This window comes from Zootoca vivipara, chromosome 4 (assembly GCF_963506605.1).
Source record: "Zootoca vivipara chromosome 4, rZooViv1.1, whole genome shotgun sequence".
NCBI lineage: Eukaryota > Metazoa > Chordata > Lepidosauria > Squamata > Lacertidae > Zootoca > Zootoca vivipara.
The window spans coordinates 542,395-562,830 of record NC_083279.1 but is presented as its reverse complement, the minus strand read 5'-3'; the positions used below and the strand labels follow the sequence as shown (position 1 = coordinate 562,830).

General features: G+C 41.1%; 1 protein-coding gene across 5 annotated transcripts in view; it reads left to right on the top strand.

Annotated features, from left to right (window-relative positions):
• TDRD3 (tudor domain containing 3) overlaps positions 1–20,436 on the top strand; it is a 70,850-nt gene that overhangs the window by 8,353 nt on the left and 42,061 nt on the right. For 4 of the 5 annotated variants that reach the window (XM_035114764.2, XM_035114759.2, XM_035114761.2 and 1 more), the window contains 6 exons: positions 7,941–8,025; positions 10,353–10,418; positions 11,836–11,996; positions 15,500–15,641; positions 17,454–17,525; positions 19,599–19,748. In XM_035114764.2, the coding sequence (XP_034970655.1) occupies positions 11,923–11,996; positions 15,500–15,641; positions 17,454–17,525; positions 19,599–19,748 (438 nt within the window). In that variant the 5' untranslated portion in view covers positions 7,941–8,025; positions 10,353–10,418; positions 11,836–11,922. Of the gene's footprint in view, positions 1–7,940; positions 8,026–10,352; positions 10,419–11,835; positions 11,997–15,499; positions 15,642–17,453; positions 17,526–19,598; positions 19,749–20,436 lie in introns of those variants that run through there. The other variant, XM_035114762.1, reaches the window with a different exon arrangement.

Here is a 20,436-nt window from a genome sequence, read left to right as displayed (position 1 = left end):
CATGTCCAAAATGTGCCATTTTATACCGTGTGCCAGGGCGGTCTCGGCAGAAGAGACGGCCAAACTGTTTGTTGACCACGTATTCAGACTGCATGGATTGCCTTTAAGGGTTATTTCGGATCGTGGCCGCCAATTTGTTTCCAGGTTCTGGCGGCGGCTCATGAACCTCCTGCAGGTGGAGGTCAGCTTGTCGACGGCTAGGCACCCGCAAACCAATGGACAGGCGGAGCGGGTCAACGCCATTCTGCAGCAGTACCTGAGATGTTACGTCAGCCAGAGGCAAACGGACTGGGTGGATCGCCTGCCACTGGCAGAATTTGCCTACAACAATGCGGTGCACGTCTCCACAGGGGTGTCGCCCTTTAAGGCCAACTACGGGCGCGACCTCAGATCTTTCCCGGAGAGGGAGGGGGAGGAGGAGGAAGAGGGCCCACAGGCAGAGGATTGGGCAGAGGACCTGGAGACGGTGCACCAGCAGCTCAGAGAACACTTGGAGAGGGCCAAGGAAGCGTACAAGAAGGGGGCAGATCGCCACAGGCGACCGGGAGAGGTCATCAGGGTGGGGGACAAGGTTTGGTTATCCTCGGAAGGTCTTCCCACCAGGGGGCGATGCAAGAAGTTAGCACCCAGGAGGCTGGGCCCCTTCACGGTCACGCAACAGGTCAACCCGGTAGCCTTCAGGCTAGCACTGCCGGAGGACATGAGAGTGCACCCAGTGTTTCATAGATCGCTGCTGTCGCCGTACAGGGAAAGTACCAGGTTCAGGGACAGCGATCAGCCTCCAGAGGGAGGGGGGGAGACGGGAGACGCCCGACAGCTCAATGAGGCAACTGAGATTTTAGACTCAAGGAGAGGGGTGAGAGGACTGGAGTACCTGATAGCATGGGAGGACACTCCGCCGTCCCACAATGAGTGGATACCGGCCACAGAAGTACCTGAGGAATTTTTAGTGGAAGAGTTCCACGCCCTGTTCCCCCACAGGCCCAAGCCCTGGCACATGGAAAGGGAGGGAGAGGGGGAGGGGCAGGAGGAAGGGATAGCAGGCAGCAGCTCTCCATGGAGATGGGAAGCGGAATTTGAGGACACGGAAGAAGAGGTGTGGGTTTCACCGAGGTCAACGACGTCAGAGGCAGGAGAGGACTGGCAGAACATTTTTACTCCCACCAGCTCTGACGCCACTGACTTCTTGGGATTCCCGTCTTCTCAGGGGGAAGGAGAAAGATCGCAGGATTGGGGGGAAATTTTTACACCCACAGGCTCGGATGCCACAGACTTCTTGGGGTTTCACTCGTCCCCAGCAAGTGGAGAGCCACTAGGAAGGGGGGGAGAGGAGCCTGGGAGGGGGATGGATGTGAGGGACGAGGGATACAGGGAAGTCCCTCCCATCTTAAGTTCCAGCCCATCCCCAAGCGCGGGAGAGAGTAAGGAGAGCTCTGCCTCCAGCGGAGAGTCAGGAAGTGGTGTCCGAGGCTCAGGCAAGGTTGTGGAGCGCAGGCCGCAGGTGGGACAGGAAGTAGGACGCACAGGGGGGAGGCCAATTCCCCCAACTCCCGAATTGCGACGCAAACGTAGGGGGAAGAGGTTGGGTCTGCCAAAGCTGTGGTGCTGGAAGAAAACGCGCCAATCGCCATTCGGGAGTTCAGACACCTCACCTTAAGGATGCATTCTTACTGCTCTGAACACTGTAAATAATCAGCACTTAATAAAAACCTTAAAAGACCATGCTGGAGTCGTTACTCTAGAGTAGCCATACCAGGCCCTCTGACAACATGGTTTTAACAGTGAGTCCGTAAGTGACTGTGGAGGCCAATTCTGGATTTGCACATCCTTCCACAGTGGGGACATTGGTTTCCACGCAGGAGTTGATCACGGTGTGGATTTGCCAAGCGTATGTGTGTGTTTGCTGTAAATGCTTTGATTTTTAAAATAAAATTTGGTATACAGTGGTACCTCTGGATGCGAATGGGATCCCTTCCGGAGCCCCGTTCGCAACCTGACCAGTGCGCAACCTGAAGCGCCGAATCGGCACATGCTTGCCGCGCGATTCTGCGCATGCGTGTGATGTCATTTGGCACTTCAGCTCATGCGTGAATTGCTGAACCCGGAAGTACTGTAACTCGTTCCGGTACTTTCGGGTTTGCCGCGTTCGTATCCCGTGATGTATGTAACTCGCAGCAAACGTAACCAGAGGTATGACTATACAGTCTTCTTCTTTGATAAGATATATATTGCATAAGAAGAAGAAGAAAAGTTGGGATTTGATAGCCCGTTTTATCACTATCTGAAGGATTCTCAAAGCGGCTAACAATCTCCTTTCCCTTCCTCCCCCACAACAGACACTCTGTGAGGTGGGTGGGGCTAAGAGACTTCAGAGAAGTGTGACTAGCAGCTGCATGTGGAGGAGCGGAGACGCGAACCTGGTTCCCCAGATTAAGAGTCTACCTCTCTTAACCACTACACCACACTGGCTCAGTCCCCTGAAAAATGACAAAGATGTTGAGTTGGTTGGTTCTTTTGCAACCCTCCCTGCCCCCTGAAGCTTTTATCATGTTTTTTTGAAAATTGCCAAAAATCAACAGTTCTGATATGGCTGCCATACACCTGAGTTTCCCCCAACATGTGTTTTTAATCTTTGGAAGCCGACCAGAGTGTCTGGGGAAATCCAGCCAGGTGGGCGGAATATAAATAAATAATTGTTAATATTAATTTGCTTATTGCTTGCTGGGATTGTTTACAGTCATGGGGAAAAGAAAGTGCAGCCTCTTTGAATTCTGTGGTTTTACATATGAAGACATAATAACAATAATCTGTTTTTAGCATGTCTTAAAATTAAGTAAATACCAGTGTGTATACTCAGTGTGTAGTAGCTGTGAAAAACACAAATCTCATGCTGGGGATTTTTAGGAAAGGAATTGACAATAAAACCACCAGTTTCCTAACCCCATTGTACACACCTATGGTTCGGCATCATTTGGAATACTGTGTACAGTTGGGGTCACCTCCCCTCAAAATGAATATTGTATAATTGGTTCAGAAAAGGGTAACCAAAATAATCATGGGGGTGGAGTGAATCCTCTATGAGGAAAGGTTGCAGTGTTCAGAACTTTGTTTAGAGAAAAGGGGAATAAGAGGTGTCATTATAAAAGTTTATAAAAATTATGTCTGGCATGGAGAAAGTGGCTGGAGAAAAATTTTTTCTCATAATGTTAGAACTCCTGGACATTATGAACATTGAAAGATTCAGGACAGATAAAAGAAAGTCATTTTTCATGCAACACATAATCCACTGGTTTTTAACCTTTTTGAGCCCATGGCTCCCTTGACCGACTGCAATCTTTGTGCGGCACCCCTGTGGGGCTCAGGAGCCCAGTTATGACACCCCTTGCCCGTAGCCTCTCAGCCTTTTTCAAACACCTTCCCTCGTGGAGTGTTCCTTCAGTCTCCTCTCCCCTCTTTTGGGTGTCCTCCAGGCAGCCGCCACCACCACCCCTGGTCTCTGAGCCACCTTCCCAAAAGAGGTGCCTCATACTACCCTACAGGGGCCTCAGAAAAGGATGTCCCCAGCCTTAGCTGAAAGTGATTGTGAGGCCATCATCTTACTCACCTTGAGTGACAGCAGTGGGCATCACTGGGCCTGCATGGCAGAAAAGCAGCCCTTCAGTGCTGGGTACTCAGCTCCCAGACAGGCACTGCATGCAACAAGCACAAAAAAGGCCAGTGTGGCACCTGCTTGCCCAGCCTCCCACTTGTCTGTACATTTCCAACAGCAAGGGCTGGTGGGCTGGACTCCCTCACCCACTCGCTTGCTTCCCCCGAGGCTGCCTCAGCTCCTGGCAACCAGCTTCTTCTTCGGCGATCACTCATAGCCGAGTAAGATTGTCTTCCATAAACACAATTTTAACAATGGGTCTGTAAATGACTGTGGAGGCCAATTCTGGATCCACACGTCCTTCCACAGTGGGGACATTGGTTTCCAGGCGGGAGTTGATCACGGTGTGGATTTGCCAAGTGTGCCTTCCTCTTAGCACGTTTCACCCTTGTGTCCTGAGATCGAGTTTCTTCAAAGCCCACGGCACCTTTGGTAAAGGCTGTTCTCCAACTGGAGCGCTCGCAGGCCAGTGTTTCCCAGTTGTCAGTGTTTACACTACATTTTTTAAGATTTGCCTTGAGACAGTCTTTAAACCTCTTTTGTTGACCACCAGCATTACACTTTCCATTTTTAAGTTCGGAAGAGAGTAGTTGCTTTGGATGATGATCATCAGGCATCCGCACAACATGACCAGTCCAACGAAGTTGATGTTGAAGAATCATTGCTTCAACACTGGCCAGCCCCAGAGGCACCATTCGCCTGCACAGCTTGTAGCCAGGGCTGCTGCAACCAACAGCCATGCAAGCCTTTGGGAGGCAGAGATGCGAGAGGGCACCAGAGGAGGGAGGGAAGGAAAGAGAGATGGAGGCCAGTGTTGTCCACGGTACACCTAGCCATCATTCAAGGCACCCCAGGGTACCACAGCACACTGGTTGAAAACCACTGCCCTATTCTATTTAACATCCACACGGAACTCTTTAATAAAATAATTATTAGGAAAGAAAACATGGCTTAAGTGATAAATGCACAGACTTTGGGCATAAATGCAAATGAACACATCCCTTTTGAGCCTGTTGCATAAGCTACATAGATTATACACTGTATTATCTCATTCTTTTTCCACAGGTTTATATTCTGTTGTGTATTTTCTTTTTTCCCCATACATATTCTAGCTGCGCTCTTTTGCTTTAAGAAAACCAAGCTAAACAGCTCTATAAAGTTGCTGCTTACGTGGAAGTCTCAAACATGTAACTCTATAAAACTAGTGTTAAATCTAAAACTGGTAATTATTTATACTTGGAAATTCTTCCCCAATTTTAAAACACTAGTTTATTTTTTAGGAACAAGGACTTGAAATGCAGCAATAGTTCCACCAAGTGGTGATTCCATAGTTGTACATTTCTAGACAAGAAAATTCTGTTTGCTTTGTTTAAGTATAATTTGCTTCCAGGTTGAAAGTAAGATGTAAGCACAGGATATTGTATGTTATTATTATTTACTAAACAGTATATTACAATATTTCAGTGACATCCTCAATTACATTATTCCATATTTTAGTGTTGGTTCAGTTCCTACTTCAAAACATTAACAAAAATACTTTTGAGTAGCATTATAAATTATTGTTGCAAGTATTATTATTATTTTACTTTATTTTCTTTCATTGGTGCACACTGCTTTGAGGTGTTTTTTTTAAAACAACAACAAAGATTACATTGGTTTGGATTTTGCTTTAGAAAGCAGGATGGAGAGCTTTGCTTCAGAAAAGCCAAGACTTTGTGATACTTTTTTTCACCGTGTGTGTGCGTGTATGTATATGTATCTCCTTAAAATCTTTATTGAAGGTCCTGCTCTAAGTGCCCCACCAGATGAAGTGAGGTAGGCGACATCTAAGGAGGCCTATCTTGGTGACAGCAATTTATGGAGTAGATTCTGGCAAGAGGCTTACTTGGCACCATCTTTATAGTTTTTTCAGCATCAGATAAATATTTTTTTTCCACATTAAAAGAGTTAGGACCTCAGATTAAACAAGTTGACCTCAGAAAAAAACAACTTGTCTGTTTAAAAAACAACTTGTCTGTTTAATCTGAGGTTCTCAAAATTATGATTCATCCTTATTATCTGCCAGAAATAAATCTTCATACTCCTTTTATTGTTTTGTATAATATTTTTAATATTTATTTTGATTCTTTGTTTTAGTGCACTTTCTTGCACTAAAGTTGTTTAACTTTATAAATATAGTAAATAAATATTTTTTGTAGGTAGAGGATGTACTTAACGCTGATCTAAAGCTGATAAGCCTGCTCAAGTTGTGGCCAACTAAACCAAACACTGCTCATCTCCCATGTGCTAAAGCCTGCTTAGCAACCCCTTGCTCTGCAGTGGCAGGCAGCAAAATCAAGTTTTTGACTCCTTTGTGTAGCTGTTAAATCTCTAGTGCAGGCATCCCCAAACTTCGGCCCTCCAGATGTTTTGGCCTACAACTCCCATGATCCCTAGCTAGCAGGACCAGTGGTCGGGGAAGATGGGAATTGTAGTCCAAAACATCTGGAGGGCCAAAGTTTGGGGATACCTGGTCTAGTGGCTATATAACTGATAGCTTGAAGTATAGAAGGAGGTTCTTGCAAACTTCAAAATAACAAGCCATGTTCTGATTGTCTTCTGAACCTACTTAATTGATATAAGGGTGTGTGTGTGTGTGGTGGAGAATTCAGTAGAGTGGTGAAGATAGCTTTGGGGGGGAATGAGATTCTTTTTGCAGCTACTGGTTTGGATGTAGTGTTACTCTTAGAGTGCGCTCTTGATTGATCTCATGCAAGCAGAGCTTGAATTCAGCACCTTTTAAATTTAGCACTAGTTGTACACCCTGCTGGGATTGGCTTCGCTCCAGAGTTTCTGAGTTAAACTGATCCCCACCCAAAGCAGAGCATGCTTTTGGGATTGAATCCTTTCCCTGTTTTCAGCAGGAATATTTGCAACTGTGACATGATGCAAGCCGAGACTGTAAAAATTAAAAATAATCCAGAGTGCACTTCCTATTCTTCCCTTGAGCCAAGTCACCTGACATGCGGCTCATAGAGGGTTGGCTGGATCCATTTCCTCACCTGTCGTTTAGTGTAATGTGTGAATGTAGAAAACAAGTTTCCTATCAGGTTTCAGCTTTATTTTTTATTATTATTATTTCTGACAAGTTGGATGAAAATGCTTTCCTTTTCAATAAAGGCATGGTTTAAAAACAAGCAATGGTGTTTGTGAACCCAATAGGTTCATGTTTGCATGGAGAAGTAATGGGTGGTATCCAAAAGTTAGGTCCGTTAATTTCAGTACATCTACATTGAGTAAAACTTAATTGTGTACCACCCAATGTTTGCTGTCCAGCTGTAGCCCTTCCTGACATGGAGGGTCTCCTGATTTTTAAGGAGTATCTTTTCAGGAATTTCAAGAGCTTGAACTGAAAACCCCTGCGACATCAGTAGAATTTTTGACATGGCTGTTTGGTCTTTACCATTATCGTAAAGCCATTTGATCCACCCTATTGTTTCCTCTTCAAAACAGGAAAATAGGAGGAGGGGTTGAAAATAAGTATTTGGGAATATTGTATATGGAACGGTAAGGGTATTGTTGAGGCATCAGAATTTGCTGAGGAACACCTTCAATATTTTGATAACCTGGCAAAAAAGGTAAAAGCATCAAGCTTGCCTTACAAAACATAATCAAGTTCATATTAATTGAGGGTGTTGCTCTTGAATATCTTGAAACAATAGATCAAAGTTACTTACAACCAAGCTGTTTTGAAAGCAAAGGAATTAACTTCAGCTGCTACAATGTTTGGTTGAATTCCTTAGAAAATAAGAATGGTTTTGTTATTTCAGGACAATGTCTAGCATAATGAGCAACATTTAGTGATGTCTATGTGCTTCTGCAACAGGACTTGGTTCCTTTTCTCCCTCATTCAGAACCTCCCCAGGCCACTAAAATCTGTTTCATAGAGTCCCATAAGCCTCCAAAGCAGATCTTTGGAGACCACTTGGGGGGCTCATGGGAGGGAGAGAGGCCACATTGCTACATTGGCTTTCACCCAAGACTTCTATTTGTGACCCAACTAGTCATTCCATAGAAGCTCACAAGCAAACTATGAGGACAAAAGTTCTTCTCCTTTGTTCTCCCCATCATCTAGTATTTTGGAGGCTTACTGTACAACAGTTTAACACCCCAGAATTGCTTCAGTGAAATCGTAACTTGCTATACAACTTAAAATGCATTAAAAATGTTTTCATGGATAGATTAAGGATTTGGGATGTTTTAATTTGAGATATCCGTATACTAAATCAACATTTTTCATTTCTTTTAATAGGTACCTGTCAGATGAAGGAATTGAAGCCTGCACAAATTCATCTGACAAAGTCAACATAAACGACATTATTCTGATTGCACTTAATGTAGGTAGCATATGTGAACTTTCATAATTGTCTTGTAAATTGTCACTTGTTGTGATTATTAGCTTATGTGTTGGTTGATATAATACAAAATAAAATACTATAGCTCTTCAAGGTGCTATTATTGTAAAATAATTACTAGAAAACCCCAAAATAGGTTAGAATAATATTATACAAATTAAAGTTTTGCCTAGTAATTATTTAGGGTGGGTGACTTGAGTTTTTGTCTTAAAAGGAATAACAGTTGCTAGATTTAACTTCCATTCTGAGTTCTTGAAATATAGTTTTGCAATTTGTTTTTAATTGCTGGGTTTAAAGAACAGGTTTCTATCTGTAATAGAAGTTGATTGAAGCCGTTTTATGTATATATTCTACCTTGTTTTTTTTATGTTTTGGTCTTAAGTATGTTGGATAAATTAAGTAAGAAATACTATTTTTGTTATAGAAGTATAGGCATTCTTTTGTCTATTACCTGGGGATTTAACTGGAGGCAATTTCTTCTGCCATAATATTGTTAAATAGAAAACAATAGTGATATGGTTCATTCTTTGAAATCACTATTTCTCCTGCTTATCCCCAAAGGGAACAAGGTAGAACTATCAGTGTTGACTGCATCCGTGTTATATAAGCATTTTTTCTAAGTTTTGTTAGTGCTTCATACAATTCTCTTAGTATTTCTTAAGAATAATTCTGTACTGTATCAGTATAGTATAACTTTATGTCTTCTCTGAAAATTTAACTGTGGGCTTCTGTTTATGCTTCTACACTATGCAAGCCTGTTCAGTAGTTTTTCTGGTTCTTGCCTTTATTTAAAATTACCTCTTCAGCACAGCAGATTTTTTTTATACCAACAAAAATTGTGCAAGTGTACTGTATTGTCTATGTTGGATATTCAGGTAAAAGACTAAGCATATGTTATCATTAACCAACAGATAGTCAGAACCTATGAGCAGACATTTAAGGAAACAGAATGGAAGACTAAAGACCCTGTCATGCCTTCTTTCTTTCTGTCCTTGTACACAAGCTGTAAACGTGACAATAAAGTAATTCAATTCAATTCTTAGAATTAGTCTCTTATAGTATCTGACAAAGGTATCTGAAAAAGTGTGCATGCACATGAAATTTATACCAAGAACAAACTTAGTTGGTCTCTAAGGTGCTACTTTTTTAAAATTAAATATATTGTTAGTCTTTTATAGTGTTCGTTTTATTCCCTTTGGGTTTCTTCACCCATATTCTGCTGGTGCATCTCATACATCTTGCAAAACTGTTCTAGAAGGATAGCACAAGGGGCTGCAGCCAGCAGGAAAATTGTCTAGCACCCATGTGCACAACTTCTTTGTCATTTCTACTTGCTTTCAGGATGCTTTAGATTTCATTCAATAATAGCGGTACCACCTGCATGATGATCCCACATGAGTTTTTGCAGCCATGCATAGTAGAAACTTGCTTAATACAGTGGATGAACAAAATACAGTTATGTAAATAACTAATGAAGTTCATGTAAATCCTAATTGTAAAGGATGTGCACGTAAAGAACCAACATTTAAACTACAAAGATTTAATGATTTCCATTTTAAAAATGAGCGGTGTCTCTCGCATAGGGTCAGCTATTGGAACAATACTATAAATGTTTAGTTCAGACCTAAAACAAAAATTTGAAGCATAAATCATTTAATTTTATTGTGCATCTGCTTGTTTATAGGAAGAAAATGTAATCTGAGTGTTGCAGTGTTTTGGGTACTAATATTCATTTTTTAAAATCCTGTATACGTTTAAAAGTGAAAATCTCAATGTGCTTTACACAATAAAAACATATACTGTGAAATAGTGTGTATGTCTGTGTAGAAAACAATTAACTAAAAAAAAACCCCATTCCAAATGAAAATCAAAATATCAGTAACCGATAGCTAAAGGAAACCTGCTTCAAATAAATGTAGACTGAAACAGCTGGATCTTAGAAACCATTAGGAAATATGGAGGGAACCAAGCATACAAAGCTGTTAGAGGTCTGAACTGTAATTTCTATAAAAAGGCAACAAGTTTTTTATAACATTATTTGACTCTTCTTAAGTAGGGATTATTCATTTTTTTAAGACTTGGATTAAGTTACATAAAATATGACTTTGTTTAAGAGCTGTGTATGAGAATCATGAGTTTGATAATATTTACTTTGTTCATGGGTATGCATATTTACCAGTATGCATGACTGTGAAATACTGTTATTACTTCTTACTATAAATTATTTCTTATAAATGGTTACTTTTTCTTTCTTTCTGGTATCTATTTTGGAAAACAGTACTCACACTTAATTTCTGTTTTGACTTCAGACAGATTTAAGAGCTATTGGGAAGAAGTTCCTCCCAAGTGACATCAATGGCGGAAAGGTGGAAAAGGTAAAACTGCTGGCTTTTGCAGTACCTCTGTTCATACAGTACTTGTATTCCTGCAGCTTTTCCAGCTGTACTTGTCTCTCTTCTTCTCCCTTCTCCATTTACTGGGCATCATCCCTGCGGGGGCTACTGGTGTCAGGTGATTAAGGTGTGGGTTGTCAAAGTCTCTTGCAAGGTTTTCTCAGGTGCCTGGGAGCAAGCTGATTGTCAAGTGCTTGGGGACAGAGCTAGCTTTTAGGCACTTGGAGAGCACGGTGCAAGCCCTGGGCACCAGGATGACAGCGCTGCATGCTGCATGGATCAGCTGTGTGATCTAGTTCCCCACAGGGAACTTGGTGGCACAGCCAATCCAGCAAGGTGAACTCACTCCCTATCAGCCGGGTAGTAACTTTATTTCTGCTGTGATTGAGTGTCCAATCCAGCCACTTCTCTACCCACACCACACCTGACATCACATATGATGTCACATGCGGGCAAGTGGGGGAAACAGCCCAAAACACACCCCCACCCCTGCTGGAACAACGATAACTAGGGTGTAACAGTACAGTTTCATGGAACTTAGAATCATGATATGCAAGCTTCAGCCACAAGATGGCTGTGTTAGATTAAATTTGGAGAAAAAATGTTGAACTTCAGCATATGTGTCAGATAATGTAACAGCGTGCCTTATCGTGAGTAGAGTTAAAAGGTGTTTAATATCATGACTATTGTATTTAAACAGGAAATCTGATACTTCTCAGTATATGAAGGGTTTGAACAAATTTAGAGCTAATCCAAACTATGCGCAGTTAGCATTTTTTCCAAATTATTGTTGGAATATTATATTTAAGTGCTGAAATCAATTTAGGTTAGCAGTCTTGGTCTTCTCAGCAAATATTTTTAATATCTGTTTGGTTATATAAATCAAAAGTAGGGATCTTTTTAATATATTGTTATGCTGATGGTGAGACTAGATCTTCTCTTGTCTTTTAAGTGCTGGGTGTTTAAGTGAATTCTTTCAGAAGCCTTAGCTCTGTAATTAAATTTATTTGTTTAATGGGTATAAACATTATTGGTACAGTACCACTATAACATAGCAGTTGTAACAAAATGTTCAAGTAATTAGACTCATAAGTAGTAGCAGTTGTCAGGAAATTACCATGTTCACCTCTACATAGCTCCAGCCTTATTTCAGATATCGTGATATATTGAAATATTGCAATGTTTAGCTGGTGATATATCACGATGTTGAAAACCAGATATTGCCCAACCGTAGTGTCCGTAGAAATGATGGCAGTGCTCTGGCAACAATAATAATGAAGTATAATTAAAAATGTTTTTTTAGGTAACCTAATACCTACCAGAACCATTTCCTATAGTACAGTAGTTACACAAAATAGAACAAAGCTAATTAAAATAATTTTGTCATTGGTCTTCACAGCTAGAAGGTCCATGTGTTCTACAAGTCCAGAAAGTACGCAATATAGCTGCACCAAAGGATAATGAAGAATCTCAGGCTGCTCCAAGAATGCTGCGTTTGCAGATGACTGATGGACACACAAGCTGCACTGCAATAGAATATAATTATATGTCCAAAATAAGGTAAACAATACTTATTTTGCTCCATACTGACTGAAAGCACATTACATTTTAGAACTCTCAAAGGCATTTCAGTATATAGAATGTCTGAGTTTACAATATCTTTTGAAGGAGAAAAAGTTTGTTCCAGAAGTGAAATAATAATCCTACATGAAGAAATCCTTCATATCTTTTTCTGTTTGTGGTTTATTCCTCCAAGAATAAATTCACTGCTAATCTCTCACAGTGGTCCTTGGTTTACAATAGCTGAAAACAGAGAAGTACACTGTAAAAGTAAAACATGTATAAGAAATGAATTGACCAGAAAACTTTTAGGGTGTTGCGTATTATGCACAGCTATAGTTAAAGCTGTCCTTTGGATTCTTTGGGCAATTGTGTGCCTATATGATACCCATTCAAGTAATAGGCTGGAGTTTGACATAGGGTGATAACAGCTGAAAGGCCATCTGGCAAGCTGATCAGTTGTGTACATAAAATGAGTTGAATTTCATTACTAAAAATGCTAATGAATTGCTTAATAGGTATACCGGATTAGACTACATATGAATTAGTGACTTGATGAGAAGCCATATGCAAAGCTCATTGGCTTTACAGGTATGGTAAGCCATAAAGAGATCGCAGAGCACTTTGTGCACTAAGAAATTACTTGGTGAGCAAAATCAAGAATATAGTCATACCTCATGTTATGTCTGCTGTGGGTTACATCTTTACAGGTTACGGACGCACCGAACCCGGAAGTCCCAGAATGGGTTACTTCCAGGTTCGGCGCATGCGCAGAAGTGCCAAATTTCAACCAGACGTACCACTGTATCTTAACTTTATAAAAAAAGCCTTTCTCTGGGTAGGAGCCAACTTCTAGGGGCTGAGGGGGCTTCTTCCCCAAATAAAATATTTGAGGGTGCAGGGGCCCTCAAAGTTGATGGACGTTGCCATTCAAATGGTGTGCAGGCACTGCATCGGGGGGGGGGACTTACCTGCTCCCCCCTATTTTATTCAAGTTGGCACCCCTGCCAGCACCAATTTAAAACTGCCCTGCAACATTCCTGAAGCTTCTCTAACAGAAAGCTGCCGCCCCATGCACATTCATTGCTACACCACATAGGGATATGCAAGATGGTACAAGGTTTCACCTAGATGCATTTACCCCAGTGCTAGTTTGTGATTAATCATAAGACTTGTTGTCTTTACACAACTTCTCCCCACAGCTTTAGAGGCCACAGTACAAACGGAACACTGCTTCCATATTAGATATTCTGTCCTTTTATCCTATGTTATCTACACCAGTGGTCCTCAACCAGATGTTTTTGGCCTACAACTCCCATGATCCCTAGCTAGCAGGACCAGTGGTCAGGGATGATGGGAACTGTAGTCTCAAAACATCTGGAGGCCCAAGGTTGAGGACCACTGATCTACACAGTTGCTTTAAATCTTGCAACAAGACAGCACTGGAGGTAGTGTGGGGCCAGGATTAGGAATTTAGTTTCATAGTTGTTTGTATCCTTTAGATCTACTTTAGTATAAAAGTATTCAAGAACTACTGTGGCTTCACTTTAACTGCCCATATTTCTTCCCAGAGCTCATGTGCCCATTTTTTCATTATCTGTAGATGAAAGCCTGTTAGGCATCCAAAAATAAGTGTGAAGCTGACTGTACTCCAGTACCAAAAGATCGGTCCAGCTTTGCAAGATCCTACAGGACAAACCTTCAATTTTATATTTGAAGATAATTGTATACTATTTAATTAAATAGTTTCAAAGACACATTTTTGTTTCTGAAAATGTGAAATGCTGGTTTTCTCATCTTAGTTCTTTAAAAGAAACATGCTCCTTTCTGGAAAAGTTGTCCTTTAAATAAAGCCTAAGTGAAGAATAAAGTTTGTTTATTTGCATCCCTGCTTGTCAAAATATTTTTTTCAAAGCAGCTTCCAGAAAGAAAACAAAATAGAGTGACAATAAAAGCTCAGCATTTTTATTTTTTAAAAAAGATATTACATAAGCAAAAATCATCTACAAAATTTAAAGTTTAAAACATTTTCAGCATCTGTCCAAAAAGAGGGTGGGGGGTTTCTCTAGTTTCTTCAAGTGGAGAATTCTGTGATTGCAGTGCCAGTGATCAAAATATTGCTAATGACTGGCAGGAGTTTAGATTATCAGATGCTGATCTTGGGCAGTCCTGGAGGTAACCTGGTTCTGGACTGCTTACCCATTTTGAGGATTAATAGAACACTTTAAACTGATCATGGATACAAACAACGTATTACTGCAACATGCTCTGACCACCCTTGTACCATTTGCAGTTTTTGAACTAGAACAAAATGGCAGTTCTGCAGAAGGAGCCTGCTGACTTTATTTCAGCACTCTTTATCTTAAGGATGGAAGTTATCACATATTATGTTTGTTAACAAACTACGATTGTAGTATTCATGGAGATCTGGAAGCAATTCACATCACCTCAACTGTCTTAATAGAGCTGTTGGCAAAGGGCAGGACTAAGCAATGTCTGATGGGATGCTAGACTAGGAATATGGAAGACCAAACACCACAGTTTGGCTCCTTCCTTCTGTGGCCAGCACAGAATGCAAAAGGGTCTGTATGTAGCCAGCAGTATAATGAAGATGGCGAAAGTAGAATGAACATCTTTTTTCATTCAGTAAAGCTTGACAGGGATTTGGAATTTCTCATGACACTTCGTACTAGAGGTGTCTTGATGCTGTTGGTGGATTACAGATATGTGATGGGTCTCTATCTCCTTTCTGTGCTGCTTGGCCAATGTCTGAAGCCCTTTGCTTCATTGGGAGGGCTGAATGCTGTGGATCCTCAAGGTCCCAGTAGCAAGGCTGTGAATTCTCACATGCTACTGTAAAGGTGTCTCAGTCATGAGGTGCCCCATATTCAGATACCTGAATCTCCTATCTCCTTTGTGCGCTGTTCTATTTCCAGGAACAGGGTTCGTTCTCACCTAGGTATCCCTAGTCAGAGCTCGGTTTCTGAAGTGATTGACAGCTGATTTTCCTAATTTATTCTGTCAATTTGACAGATGAATGAACAGTTGAAAACTCCCATTGTAATGATTGATGTTCTATAGATGCTGCAGCATTGAAAATGTGTTTTTTGTTTACCTATTTTGACACTGAACATTGGAGGCACTTGAAAAAAATGTACAGTAAAACACGTTTTCCATGAGTGATGCCAGAAGCAATATGGAGAGGGATTCTTACTATGCTTCCTGCATAAGGTGATAGTGCTGGGTCATGTGTTTTCTCATGACTACATCTTCAAATGCAGATATCTTCAAGTGCAGCGAGTCCTTTCTAGTGATACTTTAATAAGTCACATAGCTATTTAGCATTAAAACAGAATGCACTGTAGTTCACACTACCAAATTATTTAACATGTATCACATAATAAATAACTTAGAACTGATTCAGTGTAATGGTGATTCACAACAAAATACTGAAATAATACTTTCGTCAATACTTGTGGAGTTCCTCTTGTTCTTGTGTTTAGTCTGAACACTCCTCCTGGAACGAAAATTAAACTGCTGGGAATTGTGGAAGTGAAAAATGGCATCCTCCTTCTGGATGACAGCAACACAGTGATTCTTGGCGGTGAAGTGGACCATCTAATAGAAAAGTGGGAGTTTCAAAGGGTGAGGTAACATGCTTTTCCCTACCTTAAGCTGAACAACAACAACAACAACAATTTTATTTATACCCCCATCCATCTAGCTGGGTTTCCCCAGCCACTCTGGGCAGTTTACAGCAGGCACCCCCAAACTGCGGCCCTCCAGATGTTTTGGCCTACAACTCCCATGTTCCCTAGCTAACAGGACCAGTGGCCCGGGGGAGATGGGAATTGTAGTCCAAAACATCTGGAGGGCCGAAGTCTGGGGATGCCTGGTTTACAGCATATCTAAAAACAAAATAAAAATATCAAGCATTAAAAACCACCTGATACAGGGCTGCCTTCAGGTGTCTTCTAAAAGTTGTGTAATTCTTTATCTCCTTGACATCTGAAGGGAGGGTGTTCCCCAGGGAGGATGCCACTACTGAAGGCTCTCTGCCTGGTTCCCTGTAACTTTGCTTTCTCCAGTGAGGGAACCAGCAGAAGAGCCTCAGAGAAGGACCTCAGTGTTGGGGCTGAACGATGGGGGTGACGCTCCATCAGGTATATTAGTTAAACTTCAAATTATTTTTTAGGTATATGAAAATGAAGGCATTGTGATTGTGTTACAAAGCACATTTAGTTAACTTACATTGTAATGTGCATTAAAAATGTTTTCATGGAAAGGTCAGCATTTAAGATAGGGATGGGGAATCTTAGGCTGGGGGCCATACCTGGCCCCTGGGGCTCCCCAAGACCATGCCCCCAGACCACAGCCTTCACCAGTCCTGCTCCACACTCTCCTCAAGTTATTTTCCTGCCTGGAATGTGTCCTCGTGCTGATGCTTCTTGGTTGCCTGGATGGAGAGATGCATGGTGGGTGGGTGTAGAAACATCTGGTGTCTATGGGGCAGAATGTAGGAGAGTACAGAGGAAAGTAGAGCATCCATTGCTCTGCTCATGTTTGCCTCTGGCCCTAAACACTGCTGTCAAGTTGCCCAAGAAGGGATTCTCCATCCCTGATTTAAACCCAGAAAATTTAGCATTTTGTTAGCATTCTGAGATGTCAGAGAAAAATGGGCTGGCAAAAGTTTCACATTGGAGATGGGCAGTTTCTATACCAGCCTTCTCTCCAGTGTCAGTGTGGTACTGTAAATGTCCTAAAGCTCTCTGATTTCTCTGCTGAGGCTTTCTACTTTATGGGAAAACCTGTCTCCTTCCTGAGGCACTTCAGAAAGAACTTAGCAAAAACTCCTTGTATATCTCTTGAATGGTGGTTTATGTCTGATTGTATGTATTTATTGCAATAATGTATAACCTGCTTTTCATGATGGCAATCTTTCCAAGGCAGCTTACAGAGTAACAAAACTGTTAATAAAACTGCAACCACGCTATTAAAACATTAAGCAGGATCCTTCCCAGAAGGCAGTTGTAGTAAAAGATCTTGGGGTGTGGGAGGGCATAGTCCCTCTGGAGCAGTCTCTAAGGTGATCTTTTCCCTGCCTAATTATATAAATTGATATCTAGCGTTGGTTGAAGACACAGTGTGTAAAACACGAAGTTCTGTGGTTTTCTGTAGCATGTTTCTGCCCTACATTTCCTGTTCCTCAGTAAAAAAGACCTGCATATGTATTTCTTAATGCCCAGTTCAAATTGAGTGGTTGATTTGCTTGCTTAGAAAGTTTGCATTCCCTCTTTGTCTGCTTCAAGCTTTCCTGTGCCTTGACACTCTTCTCATGACACCTGTGCTTCTAGTAAGCTTGATCAGTAAGTTGGTAGATACAGGGCATGACGGGTAGAATGCCATACTTCTTGCTGTGGCAATACCAGTTAATGCTAATGTTGCTTAATTTCACAGAGCTTATCGAAACACAACAGAAGTAACATAGGAACGGAAGGTGGACCTCCTCCCTTTGTGCCTTTTGGGCAGGTATGACGTGCTTTTAAAATAGATTTAAACTTTGAAACAGAAGCGACTGTTGAATCTTAGAATATTTCTTCTTATTATTTATTTCTTTTTATTGAATTTATATACCACCCTATAAGCGGACGCTTTATTTTTAAAAAGCTACATATAGGACTTTCCCCCCAGTACTTTGGCATTGTGTTCTTTAGATTCTAGTGTTTAACAGGATATGGTGCAGGAAAAAGATATTTAAGCATTAATTTACAAATTAATATAACTGTAGGAAACTATTGTAGTTTGAACATAACACTTTTCTACATAAAATAAAAAAATTCCTTCAGTAGCACCTTAAAGACCAACTAAGTTTTTATTTTGGTATGAGCTTTCGTGTGCATGCACACTTCATCAGATACCTGCATGCACACGAAAGCTCATACCAAAATAAAAATTTAGTTGGTCTTTAAGGTGCTACTGAAGGAATTTTTTTTATTTTGTTTCGACTCTGACCAACACGGCTACCTACCTGTAACTTTTTTTTGAATGATATTTATTCATTTTTTCCCATCGCCAAACCTGAACATTGTTCTTCATGCTTCTATACATATACATATACATACATACACACACATATACATTTATGTTTGTTTGTTACAATTTTTCGTATCGTATTTCTAATCCTCCTTTCCCAGAGAAAAAAAGGGAAAGGAGAAAAAAAGGGGGAAAAAGAAAAGAAAAGAGAGTAAATTTTATCTTTGGACTTCCTGTTATCTCCATCAGCATACTCTCCTCTTTTTGTCGCAGAGTGTATATTCAATCCATGCTATCTCTGTTTTTACATATCGTTTGACACTCTTATTTCTTAAGGAAACTGATTTCTGCAAATCCAAACAGATTTTTTCCCTTTTTTACTCAAACGCTATCATAGAAATTTTGTTCTCAGTATATTTTCTAACATATTTCCTACCTGTAACTTTTCTACATGTTTGAGAACTTTCAAGCGGCAGCCAAGTGCTTTCCCAGTCCGTTCTTTCAAGCGCCACAAGGAACATCAGCTACATGATACTTTCTATTTGGCAGTTAAATGTTTGGTTGAATATCTTTTTCATTTTAAGTTTTGCCCCTGCTTTGTACTTGCTGTGTGTGCATGGGCCATCAGTACTGGTTTGTTTTTAGAGTGCAGTTTCTTGTGCATGTATCTATGTCAATGAGACTATATTCTAAAAGCAGCTTGATCTGTGGGGTAGAAAGTTTCAATTTTCGCTATTTGGTACCAACCAGTTGTCTAGAAATGAAGCATTCTTCATCCAGTGGAGAGGATTCTTTAATCAAAGCAAGACCTGCGTGGGGCTGCACTGGGAGGCTTCCCCTGGTGCATCTTGTCCACTTCTTGGAACCTGCTGTAATGGTGCTGGTTGCTTCCTCATGAGTAAGCGGCTCCAAACTCTGTGGCTGGTTTTTACAGAGTTTTATTATATACATATGTACAAGACAGAGCATCAAAATCCATGACTGTTCTATCCCGAATCAGAATCCGGAAGCACCGACTGTCAGGACTTCCGCCAACAGAATGCCCATGGCACCTTGAATCTCCTCCTCTGCTCCCCCTCTCCCCCCCCCCACTGTTGAGGTGATGGGGCTGGTGGAGAGCCCTCCCCACTCGAGCTGCTCAGCTGAGGAGCCGGTGCTGTCTTCTCTGGAGCCTCTCCTATCTGAGCGCTCTGGTCCGACCCTTCAAACCTTCCCTCTGGGAACCTTGCACTCTCTGCATCCCCAAGGCACCGCTTCCTGAGCCTCAGTAGCCCTGGTCCCAACTTCCTGGACTCTCCGCTGACCCCTGGTGGTCCCCTGACATCTGCACAGTCCCAAAAGACCTTTAAGAGAGAGGAAGAGACGGGATCATGCTGGGCTGTTTGAGTAACACAATTGCTCTCTTATAATTTATCTGTCTTTGTTTCCTGTGTAGTAGAGACCGGGAAGTTCAGATCACAACTAGAATCTGGCATGTGGCTATATTGTGATTTGATTGTATTCTATTATATTAAAAATCAAATATATGGTAGATGGAGCTGCTTTTTAAATATCCTTTTACATTGCCAGAAGTGTGTATCTCAGCTGCAAGTGGACAGCAGGGAGCTTGACCGGAGAAAAACTCTGCAAGTGACAAGCACAGCGAAACCTGTCGGGGACAATGATGAGTTTGAAAAACAGCGAACAGCTGCTATTGCAGAAGTAGCGAAAAGCAAAGAGGTTAGAAAGAATGTCTGCAGTATATTATTATTATTATTATTATTTATTACAATAAATTTGTAACTTGTGGAGGTACTATAATGTCTGTGCGTTCTCTTATTGGTATTGTATGGAGAAATGAATATGAAGGTATCTGCTGTGTTCCCACAAGAGAAATTATCCAATGGGGAGTAAGGGGGTTCTAAAGGAATTTGGCATGGAGTACTGCTGAAGAGAAAATCACCCAATCAGTTGGGAAGCATGCACTGTTCTACATTCACTTATTATAGTCATTTAGGCTAATTAGAAAACTTGAGTATGAAAGATAGATAGATAGATAGATAGATAGATAGATAGATAGATAGATAGATAGATATTGAAAAATGTGTTTCAGTGTAACTTATCTCAGTACCCAGGTGTTTGTTTGTTTGTTTGTTTGCTTGCTTGCTTGCTTGCTTGCTTGTTTTGGAAAGGCCAGAAATACAGGGGGGGGGGGAGTGTAGATGGTTCAGATATCACACTAGCCAAGGATTAAAATGAATATGTATATTGAATCACATAAATATGTCAGACTTCAGGTAGATGTTTTGACTGGTTTATTTTGTACATAGAATGTTTTGGAACCAAAACATTTTGTTATGTATAGGTTGGGTAATAAATTTGATAGTAATAATAACCCCCAATTATGCTTCTTAAAACCTTTTAACAT